This window comes from Paralichthys olivaceus, chromosome 23 (assembly GCF_024713975.1).
Source record: "Paralichthys olivaceus isolate ysfri-2021 chromosome 23, ASM2471397v2, whole genome shotgun sequence".
Classification (NCBI taxonomy): domain Eukaryota; kingdom Metazoa; phylum Chordata; class Actinopteri; order Pleuronectiformes; family Paralichthyidae; genus Paralichthys; species Paralichthys olivaceus.
Genome location: NC_091115.1, coordinates 8,299,102 through 8,321,497, shown reverse-complemented (window position 1 = coordinate 8,321,497; position 22,396 = coordinate 8,299,102). Strand labels below are relative to the sequence as shown.

The 22,396-nt window shown below is 39.6% G+C and overlaps 3 protein-coding genes across 4 annotated transcripts; all 3 read left to right on the top strand.

Moving 5' to 3' along the window:
• The first annotated feature begins 402 nt into the window (after positions 1-402).
• pwp1 (PWP1 homolog, endonuclein) lies at positions 403-5,725 on the top strand. Its single transcript, XM_020092036.2, has 15 exons — positions 403-610; positions 995-1,053; positions 1,446-1,618; positions 1,736-1,821; positions 2,051-2,147; positions 2,234-2,344; positions 2,480-2,610; positions 3,073-3,146; positions 3,317-3,413; positions 3,496-3,557; positions 3,671-3,782; positions 4,183-4,273; positions 4,703-4,824; positions 4,914-5,019; positions 5,165-5,725. The coding sequence occupies exons 1-15, from the start codon at positions 545-547 to the stop codon at positions 5,257-5,259; spliced, it is 1,482 nt and encodes a 493-aa protein (XP_019947595.2). The 5' UTR covers positions 403-544; the 3' UTR covers positions 5,260-5,725.
• Positions 5,726-6,173: 448 nt separating this feature from the next.
• On the top strand, positions 6,174-8,882 carry mrpl42 (mitochondrial ribosomal protein L42). Of its 2 annotated transcripts, none has more exons than XM_020092179.2 (5): positions 6,174-6,331; positions 6,714-6,777; positions 7,288-7,372; positions 7,966-8,129; positions 8,774-8,882. In XM_020092179.2, the coding sequence occupies exons 1-5, from the start codon at positions 6,256-6,258 to the stop codon at positions 8,817-8,819; spliced, it is 435 nt and encodes a 144-aa protein (XP_019947738.1). In that variant the 5' UTR covers positions 6,174-6,255; the 3' UTR covers positions 8,820-8,882. The 2 variants fall into 2 exon arrangements, with proteins under 2 accessions (XP_019947738.1, XP_019947740.1); XM_020092181.2 differs by lacking the exon at positions 6,174-6,331 and adding an exon at positions 6,345-6,456.
• Positions 8,883-10,367: 1,485 nt separating this feature from the next.
• Positions 10,368-15,177, top strand: ube2nb (ubiquitin-conjugating enzyme E2Nb). Its single transcript, XM_020092315.2, has 4 exons — positions 10,368-10,525; positions 12,251-12,497; positions 13,380-13,520; positions 14,776-15,177. Exons 1-4 carry the CDS (start codon positions 10,496-10,498, stop codon positions 14,817-14,819), a joined length of 462 nt encoding a protein of 153 aa, XP_019947874.1. The 5' UTR covers positions 10,368-10,495; the 3' UTR covers positions 14,820-15,177.
• Positions 15,178-22,396: the final 7,219 nt, after the last annotated feature.

The window sequence follows — 22,396 nt, the reverse complement described above, 5'->3', positions numbered from 1 at the left end:
GTTGTTTGTCAAGGCAACAGCAGAAGTATCTTTTTTCCAGGTGATGAGCCCCTGATCTCAAGATCAAGGAGATGAACAGAAGTTATCAGATTAAAACGATGCTCAGAGAAATATTTTCTCTATAATCTGGGGACAGTACTGTGACGTCAGACTGATGGTATCTACTAATGGAATGTGGCAGAGCAGCTTTTAGAATTGTCGCAAACATGGATATAAACAGAAAATCTCACCTTAATAAAATAATCATATCCTAAATGATAGGTCTATAATAGATTCACTCACCCTCTACACAATTTGCATTTTGTATTACAAAAAAGAAAGTGAGTTATTTCATCTTTTTATTAAATTATATCTGTATGTTGCTTCTATATTTATGATCAGGCAGATGGTTTGATGCCCTCACGACGTCATAGACACGCGACCCGGGGTCCGCTCACACTCACATGTCCGCCCACTGTGTGCGTGTCCGAGCTGAAGCAGTTTGAAGGATCAGATTCAGACACTTTGTTGTGTTGACGTGAAAATAAATGTGAGTTTGTTCACGATGAGTTCACAGATCACATGTGTCGGCTGGGTGCGCAGAGGCGTCTCCAAGGAAACCCCGGACAAAGTGAGTAGCTAGCAACGAGCTAACGTTAGCGACAGGCTAATGTGTCAACATGGCAGGTTCACTGTTGTTTTAGTCGTTTGATGAAAACAAATACATAAACTGTCGCGTGTAATAAAGTTTTGATGATGATTTTAAATCCAACTGGACAGTTAAATATGTACTTTAGTCATTTCAGTTGCTGAAGTTAATCATATAGAAAATGATCCAGCAACAGGTTTCAGAGTGACTGAGGTCTTTCCAATGAGATGAAAATGAAAAGTCAACCTTTTCTCCGGTCCCTTGTCCAACACTCATAGTTATAAATATGTACAATTAGATTTACGAATCATTTTTTCTCGTGAGCTTATTAACTCGTTTGTGTAACTTTTATTTGATTCCTTTCAGGTTGAGTTGAGTAAAGAGGAGCTGGAGCGCATCATCACTGAAGCTAAACAGGAGTTGGGGTACGTTTGTACCTCTGTTCTCTTCTCTTTCCCTCATCGGAATGTATATTTAAATGTCAGGAGCTGAATCGCTGCCATTGAAATGAAAGTAGAGTTACAACAATGACATGAAATTAGTCTGTAGTCAGGATTTTGATAATTTGAATCATTTCAAGTGTCGTCAAGAGTCAAGAATTTAGTTGTTGTAATTTTTTCACAAATTATCTGGTTGTCATATTCAAATATTTGTGTTTTGGACAAAGCATCTTGTACTAAATTACAACAGGCATCTTTCAGTCTGCTCTATATGAACAATCAATGAATAATTGGGTCATTGCAGCACATATTACTGTAAAGCCAAACAACAGAAGCTGATTTAATGCTGTTTTTTTTATTCTACTCCTGTTAATCAGGGATCTAGCAGCTGAGGAAGAAGAGGATGATGAGGGTTTTCCTCCAGAACCGAGTGCTGATGACTTTACAGCTGATGTTGCTGAAGCTCCGAAGAACAAGAATGAAGCAGGAAAAGAGGAAGATGATGATCTGGCAGAGTACGGCCTGGATAGATATGATGAAGAAGATTCAGGTGAACAATATATATTTATTCTTTGCTATTTACTGTCCAAACTAATTAATTGCTTCTCTTTGTTCCACTTTATTTGTGTCTGACCTGGTATCTACTGTTTGTCGCTCTTTAACTTAGTGACGGCTAATCTTGGCGACAGTCTGGCTGGACTCACAGTGTTCAGCTGTAATGAGGAGGATCCTTACATCACAATTAAAGATACAGTGAGTTCCCACATTGTTTACATCCATTAAGATTCAGTAAACTCAGTCCCCGAATCCTGGTATCAACTGACAGCCAGGGCTGGGACATGTGACTTCAAATCAATGTCACGGTTATTTCAAGTCTTGACATAGTAGCTCTGATGCTAGTTGTACTATTTAATTACACTGTTATACTTAAGGAGTAGGTAGGATTTATCTTGCTTAATGTAGATTTCTTTCTTCCCTCTAGGACCAGTATGAGCGAGAAGACTTCCAAATCAAGCCCAACGACAATCTCATCCTGTCAGGCAGAGCCGAGAAGGACTGCTGCAACCTGGAGATCCATGGTAAATACCTCTGATATGACAGAGTGACACAAGAAAATAGTGAATTTTTAAGAGTTTAACAGTTGGTGTTTAATTTTATTTTACAGTTTATAACTCAGAGGAGGATTCTCTGTATGTGCATCATGATATTCTGCTGCCAGCTTATCCACTGTGTGTGGAGTGGCTCAACTTTGACCCAAACCCTGGAGAAGGAACAGGTGAGGAGTCATATACCTCACTCTGATATCTGTCTCTGGCCTTTACAGATTATCATCTTTTGGATGGATGTCTCTTGCAAATGATTGAATGTGTCTTAAAAATTGTAAACTCTGTGCTGTGTGTCCTCCTTGTAGCAAACTACGCCGCTGTGGGCAACATGACTCCTCAGATAGATGTGTGGGACCTGGATGTTGTGGACTGCTTGGAGCCAGTTTTTTCCCTGGGGAGCAAAAAAGCATCGAAGAAGAAAAAGAAGAACAAGAGGGTACAAAGCTGTTCTTAATGTTACACAAGTTACACATTTTTGACTCCAAAAAAGTTTTTTCTCAAAATGATCTTTCAACCAAAAGTGTTAATTGTTGTTCTGAACAGCTTCACTTGAAGGTGGAGTGATAACTAGCTGTTTTAGAGATTGGGAGATTCAATACAGTTTAGATTGGAGATAACACCCATTCACTGACACTCTCTCCCTAAAGACACTTAAAGTTCTGCACTGGCTTGTTCACATAAAAAGGGACGGAAGTATTTTTGTAATGAATAAAGAAACATAGCAACATTTTCTCACTGTACAGCTGGACAGTGACACCAGGAAATGTGTGTAAGTATCAGGTTATCAGTTTCAGAAAGTTACAGAACTTGTCGGACATCCATGACTTGTTCTCCTGCATTGTTTCCCACAGATAATGATTAACATGTTGCTTTGTTCTGCTGTTCTTGGTGAAAACAGGGCGCAGCAGCAGCAGAGCCTGTGGAGGGACACGCAGATGCCGTGCTGGATTTATCTTGGAACAGACTGACCAGGTCAGTTCTCTGACGCCTGGGAACATTCACTGATGTGTTTTCCTTCCTTACTGGGAAAATATAAAATCCTTGTTGGGATTTTGTACGAATTGTATTATGTTTATGTAATGTTACTCTGCAGAGTCAAATTCACTGTAAACATTCAAACAAATACTCCTTCTCTTACTCAGGACTGTGTTGGCCAGTGGATCAGCAGACAACACTGTTATCTTGTGGGATCTGTCTCAGGGCAAACCAGCCACAACTCTTAGCAGACATACTGATAAGGTATTTCATTTTTTAAAAGAACACTGCTAATGTCGTTATTGGGTCCTGCAGCTTCTAGAAAACAAAATGTTTTGTCTTCCAGGTTCAGACGATATCTTTCCACCCGTTTGAGGCCCAGACTCTGATATCAGGATCATATGACAAGTAAGAGTCATCACGTTTCATCAGTAGGTTATTGAATGAGATAAATACTGAAAACAAAGTTTTACATTCACAGTTGTTTCGAGATTCAACGTTAAAATACTTTCTCCTTTCAGGACAGCGGTCCTGTACGACTGCCGCAGTCCAGACACCAGCTATCGAACCTGGAGGTTTAGTGGTCAAGTGGAGCGTCTGGTCTGGAACCACTTCTCACCCTGCAACTTCCTGGTAGGGGTTCACATCCTCCTGCTGGATTAGAAACTTTAGAATAACCACCTCCCATCTTTGCTCTTTGAAACTTGTTATGCTGTAATTTGCTTTATGCAAGTAAACAAGTATAATTGTTTCAAAGAAGCATTTCCAGTTTGTCTATAGAAAATAATATTTTCTTCACATAATTTATTGCAGATATTCTCAGTGGAGTTTTTATTTTTCATTCCTGGGGATTTAATAATCATTTAAAAGCAAAACCACAGTAACAACAAGCTTCCTGTTGGACACAAGTAATGGTTGTAAATAGTAATTTTGCCACAATTTGCATTTATAAATCAAGTGTGTTTCTTCTTCTTTTTGTCTGTTTTTTCACTGAGCAGCTCAGTGGTTAAGTGTGTGTGTGTTTGTTTTTCAGGCGAGCACAGAAGACGGCTTTGTCTACTGTCTCGACGCTCGTGCAGATAAACCTGTTTTCACACTAAAGGCCCATGATGAAGAGGTGTCAGGTAGGTACATGTGTGCGCATGTGTGTGAGAGATGATTAAAGTGCAAAACATGTTTATAATCAAAACATGTTCAGATTTGCTTTGTCTCTGAATTTCCAGATCTTGCATCAATGCAGTGTTTCGTAAATTTAATGTCACAATTGCTTTTGCACAGAGATGAGTCACCACAGTGGTTTAAGTTGTGGGTATAAACTCTGCCCTTGTGACATCAATGTATGAAATATAAACAATATAACAGTATTGCATATATATCATATCAAAATTGCACGCACAGAAAAATGATAATTGCACAGTTAAATTAGCTGATTGTGATAGTTCAGGTGCATGGGGTGTACTGGGAGTAGTGCTGATTGTACAGATTTACTTGATGGTGAACTTACATTGACTGTAAAATGAAAATATGATCGAAACATCTCAACATTTCTGCAGGTTTGGAACTCAGCAGCCAGATTAAAGGATGTCTGGTGACATCGTCAGCCGACAAACACGTTAAAGTTTGGGACATTTTGGGAAACAAACCCAATCTGGTGCATTCACGGGACATGAAAATGGTAACAACCTATAGATCTCGATCGGTCTCTCTCTCTGTGTCTCTCTGTTGTGGAGGTATGTTAATGTTTGTTTCCTCACCTGTGAACAGGGAGTGCTGTTCTGTGCATCGTGTTGCCCTGATCAGCCTTTTGTCTATGCGTTTGGAGGACAGAGGGACGGCTTGAGGGTTTGGGATATAAGTGACGTTGCAGCAGGTACAGTTGACACTGCATTTGTTTTTTTTCTTTGATTTGTTCAGTGGACTGAACTCTGATAAAAAGTTTGATTTGTTGCTTAATTCGTCGAGAAAGTCCCTTGTTAATGTAATACTCACATGGTATTGTGGTATTTTTCCTTTAGTGGCTGAGGTGTTTGGTAGTCGAGAGCGCTTGGTGGTGAACGCAGGACCTCAGGCCTCCAGCAGCGCAGCCGCAGCAGAGATGGACGTCTCATAGTGAAGCAGCAGCTTGTAAACACGAAGAAACTGAGCTTCCCTGGAAAGTCATCAAGCTGCTCCGCTTGTCGCTGTGTTCCTCGTACTGCTGCAGGAGAAAAATCAACTGAAGCTGAAACATTTGGCTAGAGTGAAACTGGGGCCAAAACTTTCAAAAGACTTTGAAATATGTTCAATTAAAAAATGTCTTATATTCATACGGATGAATATTTCCAGCAGAAGGATTCAGATATTTGAATTGTTCATTTAATATCCCCGATAGTTTGCTTTGACTTGTACAGATTTAATGTTCTAAGTTTTCACAAAGTATACAAGAAACTGGTTTATAACTTCTATTATCCCACACATATGTTCACCATAATAAATATTCAAATGAAATAATAGAAGCTAATGTACAAAGATCTGTGCACAAACATGGACTGTTCAAAGTACTACATCATCAATAAATACAGTTTTTAATGTATAAACCTTATGTTACTCCTGCACTGTCTGTAAAGTCTTCTCCAGATATTATCCACCTCCCTGTGGAGTAACAGGAACATAATCCTGATGTCTTTTTGCAGCCTCTGCATATCTGTTTCAGTTTGTGGTTGATTTTTGGAGACTTCATTTCTAAAGATTATAACATATAACTATTATTATAACATGAACATAACTTGTAACATATATGATATGTACAGATATATTTTACATATGAAAATCACCCTACCAAGCTCTTCCCTTATATTTGCCTATAGAATACATGTACTGCATCAGGATCCCATTATATTATCATTATAATAGTACTCTACTGGTACAGTATATTATCAGTAAAATTGTACATTCTTAGTTTAGTGTATTATATGTTTAAAATAGTGTAAAGCAGTAAATTCGTTATTTCAAAGAGGTAGAATTATTGTCTCGTTCTCTGTGATGGTCTCCGGCAAAGTGGAACTATTGTGGTTGAGTCTTCGCGCAAACACGGACCCACTCCAGTGACGGACATAATGATCTGATCATGGCGGCTCATGTGTATAAACTACACGGTCTCTTAACGCGGCTTTCTTCAGGAACAACACAGCGACATGTACAGAGTGAGTTTCACTAATGTGGATTTAACAAGTTCAGTCTGTCACAGGTCCTGCTGCTTTGTGAGTTTCATGTTTGTGACCGTGAAGGCAGCACAAGCTAACAGGAGCTAACCTTGAGATGATCATCAGTAGGTTACACTCGTTTAAAAACACGTTCAGTATATTTTATAAATGAAATATTGCAGTATAGTCAGTAGTATTAGATAGTTTGTGAACAGTCTGGCACGTTGGTACCTTGTTAGCAGGCGTCAGAACCTCTCGACTTAACATTTCAGTGCTTTATCTTGAATAACATAAGAATAACATGAATTGTGCTTTAAACATTTCTGTTGGATTGTGTCTATTTTCCTCCTTTGATCTGATCTTTGTTAAATGTGTGTTGCAGGATGTTTGGTGCCAGTTCGACACAAGTCCAGTGACAGTGATCCTTCAGCTCAAGGCTCAAACTGGTATTTGAACTCTTGGAATTTTAAATACAAGTTTAGTTGTAGCACTAATTCACATAGAAACCTTTATGTGACAATTTAAATGAATGAGAACATTAATTAACACATGTTAACCTGCATAACAGACAGAAATGAAGTCATTATTTAAGCATTTTTAAGTTTTCAGGCATCATTTGAAAAAGCATTGTAACGAGCTGCACTGTGAATTTTAAATCTGATAATTAAATGTACGAGCTGTCACCAATATAAATGCAGAATTATTGAAGATTATTGAAGTAAAAAATATTACCCAGACAATTTAATAAGTAAATGTTAAATGTCCATTTTCAGAGCTCTTTCGAGGCTAGTTAGTTAGTTAGTTACTGTAATGAAGTTTTTTACTTACATGTACTGCAGCATCACTGCAGTTTTATAATCCATCCTATCATGAATCATGTGTTTTCTTTAAAGAAATTAAATTTATAAGGGTATAACTGTAAACTGAGAAATAACTCTCCAATCTCTTGGATTTAGTAACGTGGACATCGGCGTGACTTCAGATGGGAAAACCATCGTGTGCTTCCACCCCACCGTCGACATTCCTTATGAATTTACACTAGTAAGGAGGGTTTTCTATCTAATATGAGAAATATGATTATGTCAATGTTCCGTCTGATAACTGATGAATCTGTATTTGATGACCGAGAAGTTTTTGTTAGATTCCTCACTCTCTACTTAAACTACTAAAAGCTAGAGATTATCTGACAGTGGTTCCTCTTTTCTACAAATTCAAAGTACCGAGTGTACAGGCAAACATCTATGTCTGAATTTCAAGATTACATTTATGGATGTGTTTTTGTGAGGTCTCTAAAATTAGGGAAATAAACCTACCAATCATAATAGTTAAATGACCAGCAGGATGCCTGTGTTGGCCACAAGGTGGATTAGTGAGACCACAATGACGTCAGCTACTCACACCTGAGCTTCCACAAAACAGTGACTCACTTCTATAAAGTTACATATAAAAATACACCACAACAGCAAAACAGATCTGAAACACTGCCTGCACGCTGCTGTCACAGATGCATAAATATATCAATGTAAATAGGCAGCACAATGAAATTGATAGAAAATGTTCCACGATTGTTGGACATGAACATAGATTTGAGATATGAAAGAGGAAACCATGCTAACGATGCTAAATCTTTGCAGCCTGTAGAACGACCAGACCCTGTAACCAACGCGGTTGAGACCCACGACCAGGTCCTGAAGGCTCATCTCAGCAAGGAGGTGCTGAAGGACAAGAAGGGGCCGACTATCGAGGAGCTGAGCAAGATGTTTTTCACCACTAAACACCGGTGGTATCCAGTAGGACAGTAAGTACACAAATAACTCACAGAATTGATAAAGCGCTGTGACACAGCTGTTGTTGTGTGGCTCATTTTTAGCACAGGGATTCTTCTGGACCTTTTTCCATATGATTTTCTGTATCTGCATTTACAGCAGGAAGCTTGAGTTGCTCTTTAACAGAAAGTAAATTCGTCCAATTTTAAAATAATGCTGTTGATGCTTTTTTTTCTATTTTCCTCTATCGACCAGTGTGGAGCTGGAAAAGTGACCGACTGTATGTTAAAGGAGATGAGACCAAGTCACAGTCTCCCCAAAAAGTTCAAACTTAGTCAGACCATATCTCCCTTAATTAGGAACTGAGACACACAAAATGTTGTATCAATGGGATCAAATCAGCAAAACAAAGTAAAAGAATGAGGAATAAATGAGCCTACATGGCTTTAAATGCTGTTTTAACTGATACAAGACCAATAAACTTAAGAAGGAGAAGGAGTGAGTCACTCATCCTCATTTCTACTTATTGACTTGTGCAGTTACCAGCTCCATATTTTACCTGTGCAATAACCTTTGTCCTTTTATCATATTTATGACTCAGAGTGTGGTTGCTGGCAGAGAATTTCCTCTGTGGACGTGGGTCAAAATTAATTTCCATCTGTTTCCTTGTGTGCAGGTACCACATGAGACGCATAAAGAAGAATCCTCCAAAGGACAGATAGTTGAAGATAGTTGAAATGTTTGAGTTGTCGTCATGTTGATGTATAATAAACTGTTGACTTGGTTGTCACGTGTCTGTGAGTCAGTGCTGCTGTAAATGAAACAATTACTGTCGGTGGGTTTAAGATTATACTTTATTCTATTTAGTTAGGTTTGATCACTTGTTTGCTGCACTAGATTTTAGAGTCTTCTATATTCTCTCCTGATATTTTTAATTATAAATCTTACAGATAGGGACCAGTATACCATAATGTAATATTATATAATAACCAATCTGCTCTGACCCCATTACTTTTCAATAATTTATTCTTAAATCTCTGGAGTTTACTGAGCTTTAAATTTGATTTGAGGCTATTTGTTTTTTATCTTTACTGTCCCTGCAGCTGAAATAAAACCTGCACCAGGAAGGGCAGAGCAGTTAAACTATTAAACACCAGCTGTGGACTTGAATTGAATGCACCATTAATAATTAATAGTGCATTTAAAGTAAATGCATCCTACTTGTTGATTTACTCTTGAGCGATAAACTGATGTCGGACTGGAGGAAACCAACAGTGCTGCTGCAGTTCTGCAACACAACGAAAACCAAGATACTTCACAGCATCTGCAGGAAAAACACTGTGGCGCAGACAGGTATAGATAGATTGAAAAGAGAAAAGAGAAATAAAACAAAATATTTCCATCCATGTCCTAAAGGTTGATATTCACCTGCCAAATTAGCCAGTGGAGAATACACAATACTTTTTAAAACCACAGCTAAAACATTTAGTCCATGGCCTGGGTTAATTTGAGGCCTCAACAGATTTGGGACGTGATTCATCACTATTTGAATCTTAACATTGATCTTAAATAGATAGAAAAGATGTATTATTGTGAGATTAGATGCCTGTTTAGCTGGAGAATGAAATGTTGGGAAAAACAGGTTTTATCCTCCCCAAGCTCCAATGATCCAGACGTTAGGTTTCAAATCACATTTTTACAAACAAACTTTACTATAGAAATAGAAATTCAAATGTGTTTATCAATATATGCATTCATTTACTATTTATCTTAATATACCTTAATATAAATTGAAGTTATAATGAGTTGAATTATCTTATTAATAATATTAACAACTTAATTTATATATCACTATTCAAAACAGCTGTTACTAAGTTGTAACTGGACAAAATATTAAAAACATCAATAAGTCATAAAACCAAACACAGCAAATGATATAATACAAAATCAAAGACATCACATAAACACAATACAACATATATATTTATCTAAATAAAGGAAAGGAGAATAAAATGCACACATTGAAGAGAAATAAATAAATAAATGTACAAAATGAATTTCATTAAATCATGTTTTGGTTGGTGTCATGATTAAATTTGAATTAAATATTTACAAGGACGTTTTAAATTGTGTTTATACTGTTCGAGTCTGTGGAGCTAATCACACAATTTACATTCATCAATTAGATTTATAGTTCATTACAAGTAGTATTTATACTTGATTACAAGAAGTACATGTATATTATTGTACATGTTCGTATTTTAAACACAGACACAGCATCCTCTCTCTGTGAGCAGCCACCGGAAGACCGAGTGATCTGTCCCCGCCCCGGCAGCTCAGTCAGTCCGACCTGAAGAGAAGGAGAGTCCACGGCTAAAAATACAATAGCTAACACAAGATGGCCGGTTTGCCTCGTAGGATTATAAAGGTACAGTTTCCCCGGACTGTGTGTCTACAGGCTCGCGACCCGTGTGTTTGTTTTATAAAGAGAATTGAATCTCGATCATGGACGTTGTGTTTCTGCTCTCCAGCCTGACGTTAGCGCGGCTAGCACAATTAGCTCTTATCGAGCTAGGTATCGAGCTAGCATCGGTAGTCCGCAAGTGTTTTGTTTGCCACTTCCGTTCACTCCCTTCTGCTCGCTGGGGGGTTTCACTGGATCCAGTAGCTTGGTTGTCGTGTTTGTACTGAAGCTACACCCACACCGGGCTGCCCGTCTGCGGCGTGAATCTACAAATGACGTCCGATGTGCGATATGAATGGATTCGCTAAGTAAGCTAGGCTAGCAGCTGTAGCTGAGCTGATTGATACACATGTCTGGCGCTGATGTGGAGCGCTGCCCTTCGCTGGTTCCGATCACCTCAACGCCCCCCAAAACAAAGCTAGCACGCTCCCGGTAGCTCTTAATGGGTGTAACGGGGCTGGGGGTGAGTTGTTGGGCCGGTTTAGCTGCGGTCCCCCTCCCTCAACCTCACCGAGACTCCCCCTCGCAGGACCAGGCCCCGGCGGTGGGCGCGATCCGCTTGTTTTTTTTCCGCCTCATCCAGCAGCAATGTCTCCTCAGGATCAGCCTTAAAAAAACCCAGCCTGAGAAGTAACGCTGACACGGGGAAAACACGGCTCAGCTGCCACCTTGGGAAACCTGTAGTTTTGTTTTCCTGCCACAAGACAGACAGGAACCGTATTTACGAGATCGAACCAGTTCCCTTCCTGTTGACTGCAGATGTGTCGCTGCACCTGCTTTATGAAATTGCAAAATATAAAAAAAAAATGTTCCACTTCCTTTCTTTTCTCTTCTAATGTCCTCTGGTGCCTCACTACACTTTATTGATTCGCAGCAAACCTCAGAAATACCAAACTGTAATCCTCTTTCAACCCAAACATTGCCTTAAAATGGATTTACAGCTAAAACTATGCATTGATCAGTCGATAAAACAATTAGTGAACATTTGATTTGATGATTTAATAATTATTTTTGTCACTTTTAATCAATAATTCTTAAACTTGTTCCCTGTCTAACTGTTTGTTTTAAGTATAGTTGGCAGGTTAATCTATATATTTATTGTTATCAGTTCAATGTAGTGGGAAGTTATTTTCTATCTTATTTTGCCCATATACATATATATGTATAGACCTATTCCTTCTACTAATATACAAATACAATATCCTTAAGCAATCATTCTGTGTCACTACATTTTACTCAAGTGCATTTCTCTACAAATAATATACATATACATGTTCTCTGCATTTTTATTTGATTTCATTTCTATATTTCGTTTTATTACCTATTTTATTCTCTTGTCTTCCTTATTTTGACTAACTGCTGCTGTAACAAGTGAATCTCCCCGATGTTGGAATGGATAAAGTTTATCTTATCTTATTTGAGTGAAAGTAAGACCCAGTACAGTGTGTGAGAACCCCCCCCCCCCCCCCCAAGTCCTCAGCTGCTTTTCTAGTTTCTGTGTCAAACAATAATTTGTGCAACGTGGTTTTGTCTGTATGTTTGTTTGTGAGCGACCAAGCATGTTGAAATGACATGTTTCCATCTATTACATCCTTGGTCTGTTGTCTGCTGACAACTCCCGTAGTTCTTTCTAAAATTGAAGATACATCAACAACAACATTGTGTGTTTCTCGCTCTGACCTCACTCAGGAGACACAGCGGTTGATGGCGGAGCCTGTTCCAGGGATCACGGCTACGCCCGATGAAGGGAACGCTCGTTACTTCCATGTGGTCATCGCGGGGCCTCAAGACTCTCCGTTTGAAGGAGGCACATTTAAACTTGAACTATTTCTTCCAGAAGAGTATCCCATGGCAGCTCCCAAAGTGCGATTCATGACCAAAATCTACCACCCCAACGTTGACAAACTGGGAAGAATATGTTTAGACATTTTGAAAGGTATGCAAACGCGACAAATGAGTGAGAATATTTGCAAATACACATGATGAGTTCTAGTTGCATTAGTAGGCAACCACATTCACAGCAGGACTATGGTTGGATGCTGATTTTTTCTTTTTTAAACAGTTAAATCCACATTAAGCAATTTGTGACCAGTAACGGAATAAATAATCACTGTTTAGGCTTTTATGCCTGTACAGCATACACAGGCTGTTATTGCTAATGTGTTAGCTAACAACTACCAACCCATCCAGACTGGGTATCCAGACTCGTCAAAGCTTGTTAATAGGAAACACTAAATTAGCACACTAGTACACAGCAGCAGTTTAAGGTTTTAGAATCACAGATTTAAACTGTGGCAGCCAGCTTATGGAATTTGATCAAAACAGATCCGCAATTACCTTGTCATGCAGTGGGATGAATGAGAAACAGAAAGCACTCCGCTGAGACAAAACGTCTGGAAGCAGATGTGATTACAACCATTAAATCAAGATCTGAGGTTGAAAGAACTCCAGGTGATATTTATTTGGTGAGAGCAGCAACAAACAACAGCAGAGTTGGTGCCAGACTCGCTTTAAGAGATTGAACATTGCTACAGACTAATCTGCACTTTAGGTTTGTTACTGTCTCAATTTTGATTCATAACATTTGAAGGAGCCAGATTTTTTTTTTCCATTATTATTTAGCTTTAGGAAAAAGTGGAGCTCAGAGCAGTTGCAGTCCTGGTTGGCTCTGCCTGTGTGTGACTGTCATACTGTGGTTGCATAAGCATCCTTACCCTCTATTACCAGTGCTGTGTCACCCTGAAGTATCCCTCGTTTTTCAAAGACCCATAAACCGTAATTTATGTCTCTCTTGCATTTTTTTCCCCCCTTCCTCCAGATAAGTGGTCTCCAGCCCTGCAGATCCGGACAGTGTTGCTATCTATCCAGGCGTTATTAAGTGCTCCCAATCCAGATGATCCCCTGGCAAATGACGTCGCAGAGCAGTGGAAGAAAAACGAAAGCCATGCCATTGAGACAGGTGAGGAGCACTTTCACATCGTTGTTTCCGTCACTCGTCTTTCTCACACTTTTTTATTCACTGTTTTCTAGTTTGAGGAAACCTTTCTAATCTATGAATTTTAATCCACTTGGCGCATTTCAGGAAATTATTCAAAATGTAGGTTTTACCTTCACAGTTTTTCTGGTTTGAGTCAAAAACAACACTCAGTGCCGGGGCTGGTGATTGAATCTGACTGCACACACGAGCTTGAGAACTGGATGCATTTCTCTGTCTGACTGTCATAATTAGTCAGGAAATAATGTCTCATATACTGGAGCCGCACAATTCTTTATTGCAGTCTTTATTTCCCAAGTATAACCTTTGGTATTTTATCAAACGGGGGAGAAAATGGGCTGGAAGGATTCAGTGTTTGTCCCGTGATCGTCTTGTCGGTCGGTCAGTCAAGGAAAAGAAACAGAGACTTGAGAGTTGTGCTGTGTGGATTGTAAAAGGATAGTGAGATAGTTTTAACTGTTAAATAGTAGACATTATTTATGTAGACAACTGTTGATAGACATTTATATTTTACACTAGAAAGGCACTCAGAGCGACTACCTCTACAAAGGCTAATGCCCTATGAAAGTGAAAAAACCTTCCTGGATCCATCAGGACTGTTTCCAAAATGTATTGTGGTTGTTCACAGGGTCATGCACCACCCTGTCACGAAGCTTCATGGAAATTGGTTCAGTAGTTTTTGAGGAATCCAGCTAATAGACAGATTAAAACAACTCTCTCTGCAGCGGTAACAAACGTGGTGTGATTTCTTCTCGGTTTATTGTTCATGAGACCTGAGGTTGTTGCTCTTTGTCCTTTTTAGTGACTCAGTTTATTTCTCTTTTACTGTATTTTTTTTACTAATTCCCTTTTAAACTGCGGTAGTTTGCTTATCGTGTCGAAGCATCTTAATTCCACACCACCGCTGTCTGCTCAGCTGTGGCATGTGCTCTGCTACACCTGCTGCAGAGAGGATCGTAAACAACAGCGCTGTTGGACAAACTGTGATGACACTGTTTCTGCATTATGTTCTGTAAAGATACGGTTTTATATCAGCGTGCATTTGACAACATACCGGTATATCTGTGATAGGCTAATAGTCCAGGGTCATTTCAGCCGGGATGCTGTTTGATAGTGCACGTCTGTGATCACTCTGCAACACTCACTTATCCTCAGTCCTGCGTCACCCCCCCTCACACCCACCCCAAGCATTTTATCTCTCTGTGTCTCCTCCCCGCAGCCCGAACATGGACCAGGCTCTACGCGGGCCCCAGTGAAGTATAGAAGAAGAGAGACGAGGCGACTGAATGTGATCCACAAAATGTACTCCTATTATGTCAACATTTGAATATAACGGACACAAAAAAGAGAAAAAAAAATAAGATTATAAGTCCTAATCTATTTGAAAGAAATGATTGATTCACTGCTGCAGACCTCTGGGTGACTTATTCTCCCCTCTAAGACGCGTTAAATGTGTGTAAGTCTTTTTTTTGTTTTTCTGTGTTGCTATTTAAATGCATGGGCAGAGGATGGCACCCTCCCCACTACAGTCTTAAAATTACCATGCAACATGTTGTCCCGAAGTAGACACATACTGGTACGTTTGCAAAATATACATTAAAGCTGCCCTTCTTTTAACACACTTGATTTGTCAACACATCTGTCCGTCTTTTTGTGAGAGATGACGACAAACACACAAGAGTACAGCCGCACACACGCCGCCACTTTTAAAAATAAGGAATGATGAAGTTGCCCTTTATTTTATTTTTTTAGGGAATACAATGAATTCCGTCAACAACAAAAAGGTTAGTTGAATTTCTACACCTTTATGTCTGCACATACGGACAATTAACAACACTTGCTTATTAAATAGGTGGACGTCGTCTCATGGGGGCACTCAACACACGTGAAACTTAATATACACATACAGAAAAGGTGTTCTTTGTGGAACTGGACATAAAACAAGTCAATTTAAAGGTTCTACATAAAAAAATACATCCTCAAATGTTTTTTCAGTCCTATTCGAACTGTAACTTCATCTGAAACGTAAGATTCGTAATTAGACTCTTAATCAACTAAGGGGAAAATAATTTTGTCCGCTGATGTTTGACAGCATTTATTCGATGGCTAGTGTGAATTCATGGCCCAGACAGATGTGGTTTTTCAGTTTTCACATCTAAACATTGTTCGTGAAGTGAAAAAAAAGACAGATTATTGTGAGATTCGATGCACAAGCCCAATTAGATGAGGATTGTGCTTAAACTCATCAAAAATCCACCTGTTTCAAATGGGAGATTTCGTTCTTTTGGTCGCTTCCAGCCACCTGAATAAAATATCACATAATTGTAATAATTCCTTCCTCTTAATTTTTTTTTCGTCTTCCAATGATCGGTTTTCTCACGTCTGTAGGTTAAACAATCGAGTCTTTACAGCCCCGGTCAGACAGTTAGGGGAGGGTGAGGGAATCACTTCCACACAAAAAAACAAAAGCCGTTCCCGACCCATCCAGAAAGGTAGCAGAGTATACAGATGTGTTGAGAATTAATTTTCTTTTCTTTTTTTGTGTAGGAATCAGAGCTGTTTTTATTTTCTTTGTTTTTTTATGTCTGTCCATGCTATCTATGTTGCCTGTTCTCTATTTTATTTCCAGAGTTAAATAAACAGAAGGCATGTACCAGAACCAGAGTGACTTCAGGACTAGTTTTCTTCAGGGGCGAGAGTTGAAGTGCTTTTCTTTAAAGGGATAGTTGAGGCTTTTTTCAAAGGTGTTGTCGTTTCTTTTCACCGTGACTTTCCGAACTGGGTCTCAACCTGCTTCTGCTCTTTCTATATTGATCTGTGACCATTATGCAAGTGAATTCAATTGATTCCAGAGGGATTTTTGTGGTAGAACGAATGATATCACCGAGAAAATATTCATAATTAATGTTACAGATTTCCTATTCACTAAAAATCCACATTCCCTCAAAGCTGGAAATCCTGCGTCAAATTCTGCGTTATTTTCAATCTCAATAGCTTTCTGAAAACCGCTGAAGCTTTCCTTTTAAAGGTTACTGTGTTAGTGCGTTAGAGGGATCAGTGTGACCCGTCGTCCAGTAACTTTAGACCCTTCACGATCATCTTGCTTCTGTATGGCTCATCTGAGGGAGGACCGTAACGTTACGTTGTAGTAAAACATATTTTCGTTTCACTTCTCTCGCTCTCTCTCGGAAATATATCGCAGGCTTTGGTGTTGCTTAGATTTGTTTGTGTCCTGTCCTGACCCCCCGAGTATTAAATAACTGTTTCTAACCTCTGCATTTACTCACGTCTGTAAGAAGGAGCATGGCTTAAAAGAGGAAAAAAAAAAAAAAACACAACTGAGTTAACTTATTGTTTTCACTGAGGAACTTGACAGCAATCTGAAAAAACGAGAAACCAAGTCACTCACTGGATTTATGAAGCATCTAGATCAAAAGTATTGAGAGATCAAACTCTTTAATCAGCTCCCCATGTGTAAAGAAGAAGAGTTCTGTCGGTAATTTCAGTACATTTGCATACATGGCTCTTCAAATACTCTGTAAATAAACTGAGTTGAGTAAGTACATAAGAGACTGGTCTGGTTTGTGTTGTGTGCAGTGTGTGTTCCCATAAAAGTGAAAATGTGCAGCTAAGATTTCATTCATGCAGCTAAACTGTGTCTCTGAGGATCTAGTTTGCTTTGACAGCTTTTTAATGCACAGCCATTTAAAATTACAGCCCATATAATCTATTTTAGGAGAAGTTCAGTAAAACCATGATCATAAAAACTCACCACAGGTGGAAGGAAGTTGTGAAATGTCCCAGAGACACTGGAAAAAACCTGCAGCGCTTGATTTAAGCAGGAAGTTGGATCGTTCTTCTCCAGCTGAGGGAAGCATCGATACTTCCTCAGCAGTGAGTCATGCACAGTAGACCGCATTCTGCTGTTTGTTTTACTGAACTCCTGTTTTCTTAATGTGTAACAAAAACACAGGGGTTTATGAAAAACTGAAATAAAAGTCTGATCATAATAAATGCATAACGATGGACAGGCAAAACAATAAAATTAAAACTAAAGAAAAGACCAGAGTAAAGCAATAAGATCCATTAATCTCAACAAGCACTCATTCGTAACTACACAACTATTCCCTTATTACAGTAAAACATTTAATCCTGGTTTTAATTTTATGTTAAACATCCTAATTCCACAGTAGACATTGTGACTTGTGAAAGTACAGAAGCAAAGATAAGCTGCAGGATTTGAGCTTTATGAGCAAATGAATACGTCTGAAAGTCAATCACCAATGAATAGTTGTTGCATTTAAACATCATGTGTGAGTAATACAGACACATTTTAATTTGAAACCCAGCTTTAAATTTTGATCGGCCATTTTGAAGTTGCTCATTTTACATTGTTGAAATTCACATGTCAAAATACTTTATGAAAAAGTCCTGTGGCCATAACTGGTCACACCCATCATAAAAGGAAAATATAAATATATACAATGTTTTATGTTCATTCCACTTGTGCCATAACCCCTCTCCTTTCTCCTGCTGTTCCACATAATTTCACAAGATGGCGCTTCACTCAAATGTAGCAGGGCCTGACATGTTCATATCTGTTTCTGTAACTGAAGCACCTCGTAAAAACTAACAAGTGTTTCTCTGACGGCGTTTAATTCCTGTCATTTAATCTTCTCCCTCAGGTTCCACTTCTGTTAGATCCCTACAAACTGCATCTTCTCAGCTGTATCCTATTCGATGCTTCCATCGGTGATGATGTGTAGAAACATCAGAAAACACACAATCTTTAACCTCTGGCTTGATCTCACAAACGAGAATATTTCCGGGGCCGCCTGTTTTCTTCCCGCAGCAGCCACCTGTCCGTGTTTTCCCTCTGTTCCCCCGACAGAAGCAAAAAGGTTTCACAATGTTTTACGATCACAACTGGAGTTTATATGGCAACAGTGAGTCACTCAGCCTGGTATGCTGGTCATTCTTTGAGTGGAATTGCAGGAAACGATTCCCCCCCTCGCTATCTGAGATACCTGGCAAATATTAACCTGTCCCAGGGGGGGCGTTATCTCTGGAATGGGTTTGTTATTGCACCGTCCATCCTCAGACGATCTGTGGTACAGGTGGTATTTTAAGTCTCAGGTCGGTGAATATAACCTCACACGCTTCCTTGTGGGGTTTTTATTTTCGAAATGTGAGCTCACACATGACACACTGCTTCAGAGTGGAAGTTAGTAGCTGAGGTTGATTATTGTAATAATTGTTTTTATGTGAACTCACAAGCATCTGCACATTCCCTGTTGTTGTTGATGTTCACACACAGATGCATGTGCTCTGCCTCCACCCAGACTTCATGATGTAACATGTGAGACAATTACTTTAAAATACGATTTGTTGGGGGGGTGATTGCAGTGAAATCCCCCCAAAAAGTATGGAACAAAGATGCTTTTCAAAATAAAAGCCCACCAATATTTTGCATTTCCACACAGAGATGTCCTGAATACTGGGCTGCAGCCAGGATTTTAGAAATAGTGAGGTCCTGTCCTTGAGAACCTACAAACAGACTGCCTGAGAAAAGAATACTTTATCCAAAGGGTGGCACGGTGGAAAAATGGTTGGTTCTGTTTCCCTACAGCAAGAAGGTTTCTGGTTTGAATCCTTTTCTGTATGAAGTTTGCATGTTTCAGTGTCTGAATGGGTTTTCTCCTCCCACCATCCAAACACTTGCAGATTGGGGCTAGTTTAACTGGAGACTTTAAATTTTCCCTTGGTGTGAAAGTGAGTGTGAATGTTTCTCTCTTGCACTGAGCTGCACTGGTGACCTGCCCAGGGTGAACATGTATATATAGGTCAACATAACAGCTGTTTGTGGTTTAAGATTTGCTTTTAGGGTTAGAATTAAGTGTTATGCATTATGCCAACCAGTCTCCTCATTAAAATTGTACCACCACTTTGCTAAGGAGTCAGAATTCCCAGCGGAAACACAGAGGACGTGAACTTGAGCTTTCGTCACCATCGGCTCTGGCTCTTTGCACACCGAGATAAACATGCGTCAACTCGTTTCTGCTCAACAGTTGATGCACAGATTAAACAAACAAGGTATAACCTGTCATGTATAATAGCTCCAGAGGTGCTGGTGAACAACTGTTTCCATGTCAAACTCAGAATGCTGCAGAGTGCAAACCTCCGCCAAGTCCCAAAACTCCCTTTACATTTAATTAAGCTGCATCAAATAGCAAACACTCTTGGACAGTCCCTTAAATACGCCTTATTTTTATTAAATCAAAATCCATTTTATTATACGTGGGAAATTTGTTAAAAATGTAAAAAGCGCTTATCTCACAACATTGAAGAAGATAAGAAAATTCTTTCTTGGATCATGTTTCATCCTTCCACCATGTTTTGTAAAAGTCTTGGGGTTAGGCATTTAGTCGTGATTGTTCCAGTTAGGGTATAAGTATACAAGAACAGTAGACCTCATCGGGACCAAGGCTCTGTCCTAATAAGGCAACATGTCATTTCTGAGCTCCTGGTTAATATCAGAGGTAACATGTGAATTGTGGTCATGGTTAAGGTTAGGTTAAGATTAGGCTGTACTCTAATAAATGCAGGTCAATGTAAAGTCCCTATAAGGAAAGCTTCCTCACTCTTTTGAGCCCAGATAACAAACAGATGTGGGCCACGTCAGGCAATGATGCAGCACTTCTGGACTTCTTGTGACCCGAGTATCCCAAAACAAGTGTGGGCTTTTTCTAGTAAACACACTGCGCTCTCGGCAAGGGATAATAAGGATGTCAACCTTAAGTGGCCAATGTGGTAAATGGTGATTATGGCCCAAATAGCACAAAACAAATCTGGGTCTCTTTTGGTGTTGCCATGGCTTACTTGTGGCCCAGATCTGGCAAACAGCAGCGGACAACCCGAGTGCCATCATCCCATGTGGTTTATGAGCTGAATCTGGGACAAACAATTTTGGAAAATGACCTCTCTAACTTCACACGTCTGAATACAGTGTAATTTATACATAATAACAATCCTGACACACACAGCATCCTAAACATAGCTCCTCTGACAGGGCAGATCTTCTCTCTCTCTGCTGACTCGCAGGTGAAAACAATCTCGTCACATGCCGCTGATGTTGAGGCGATAGGTGACGACTTGACTTCCTCTTTTGGCCGCCACGTGTCATCGGTGTCAGCGTTTACCTGAAACCTGACACCTGTGTTGACCAGCAGTGATGGAGGGGGGGCAGTTTTGTGGATCGATGGCTAACAGTTGCCATGGGAGCAGGTTTTGTGTGTGTGTGTTCCTTCGTTTTGCTTTTTATTTTGTTTTTATTTTATTTATATGTTTCCATTGTCCCTCGTCATTGTTTCCATTTATTTCTCTCCTCCCCTCTCATCTTTTGTCTCCTCTTCTCTTTTCTCATCTCCTCTTCTCTTCACTTCTCATCTTTGTCCCACTGCAGATGAAGTTGGGGGGGGGGGGGGGGGGGGGGATACTGCAGTCAAACCCTCTCCTCTGCACCCCCCCAGATGTTACATAACCCTCATTAGTAATCTGTCATGCATGAGAACAAAAGTCAAGCAGCCAAAAAGAAGAAGGAGACTCTCCTTTGTGACCACAGCAGCTATCTGAAATATCTCCATCACAGATGTTGTACAAGACACCTGCAGTGGAATTCCAAGTTTTATTTCAATGTGAATATACTACATACTGTATCTTTGTGGTGGGAGCTCATAGTTTGTTTGTGTTTAACCTCTTGATCCTGCGGCAGCTGTGTTTCGTCCCTCACACACTCTCTGCAGGTCTCAGCTCCCGGATGACGTTTGGATGTTTTATTTTCAGGTATTTTTTAGGCGAAGCACAAATGTAAGAATTTGTCATCAAAATGTTGCTATACATTATCTAGAAGACTCGATGTGAAACAACGAGATAAGTGAAATTAATTAAATCACATCCCAGTAAATCTGAGTAAGATATAGATATTTGTGTGTGTGTGTGTGTGATTTAGGTATTACTTATATAAATCTTTTTACACAGTCACTTGTCCTCATGTTCTTATTTGTAAATCTTTGTATTTTAAGGTAAAGGCATGTTTTAAGGTTCGGTTAAGGTTTTCTTAAGGTCAGGTTAAGGTTAAATTAGTTTCGGTTGTTAGTGTCAAGCAAGTAGTAACATTGATTAAGGCCAGGAAATCAATGTAAGTCAATCTAATGTCCTCTGATGACATGGAGACATGATTGTGTGCGTGCGTGTGTGTGTGCGTGCGTGTGTGTGTGTGTGTGCGTGCCTGCGTGGGTGTGTGTGTGTTGGAGGAACTCCTCTTCATCCAGAGTGGGAACATGCTGTCCTGGACCATCCCTCTATATCCCTGTGCTCTCTCTATTTATATATGTAACAGCAACTACAGAGACTGATGGAAAGGCGTCTTTGTGTGTGTGTGTGTCTGTGTCTGTGTCTGTGTGTGTGTTTGTGCCTTTATATGTTTGCGGAGGCCCCTGAATGTAAGGGAAAGGTGGTTTCCCGAGTGTCCACCCTGTCACGTATTAGATCCAAGAGCCCTCTGCCGTGCTTTCACTCCTGTGTCTCCTTATGCTTTTTTATAACTCATATTATATTACTGCACATTCCGTAAAAAGGCTGTTGTACTTTAACTGATGGTAAAAAACACGAGATAATTCCTCCCTCTTTCTTGGCTCTTTTTCTAACCTTCACGCCAACACAAACACTCAGAAATCAGCCTGTACTCGCCTCATCTTTTCATCCCCTCCCTCCATTCATGTCTCGGTGATGGTTGGGATTGCACACTCTTTATCGACACGCAACAAATTGAACATGAAGGA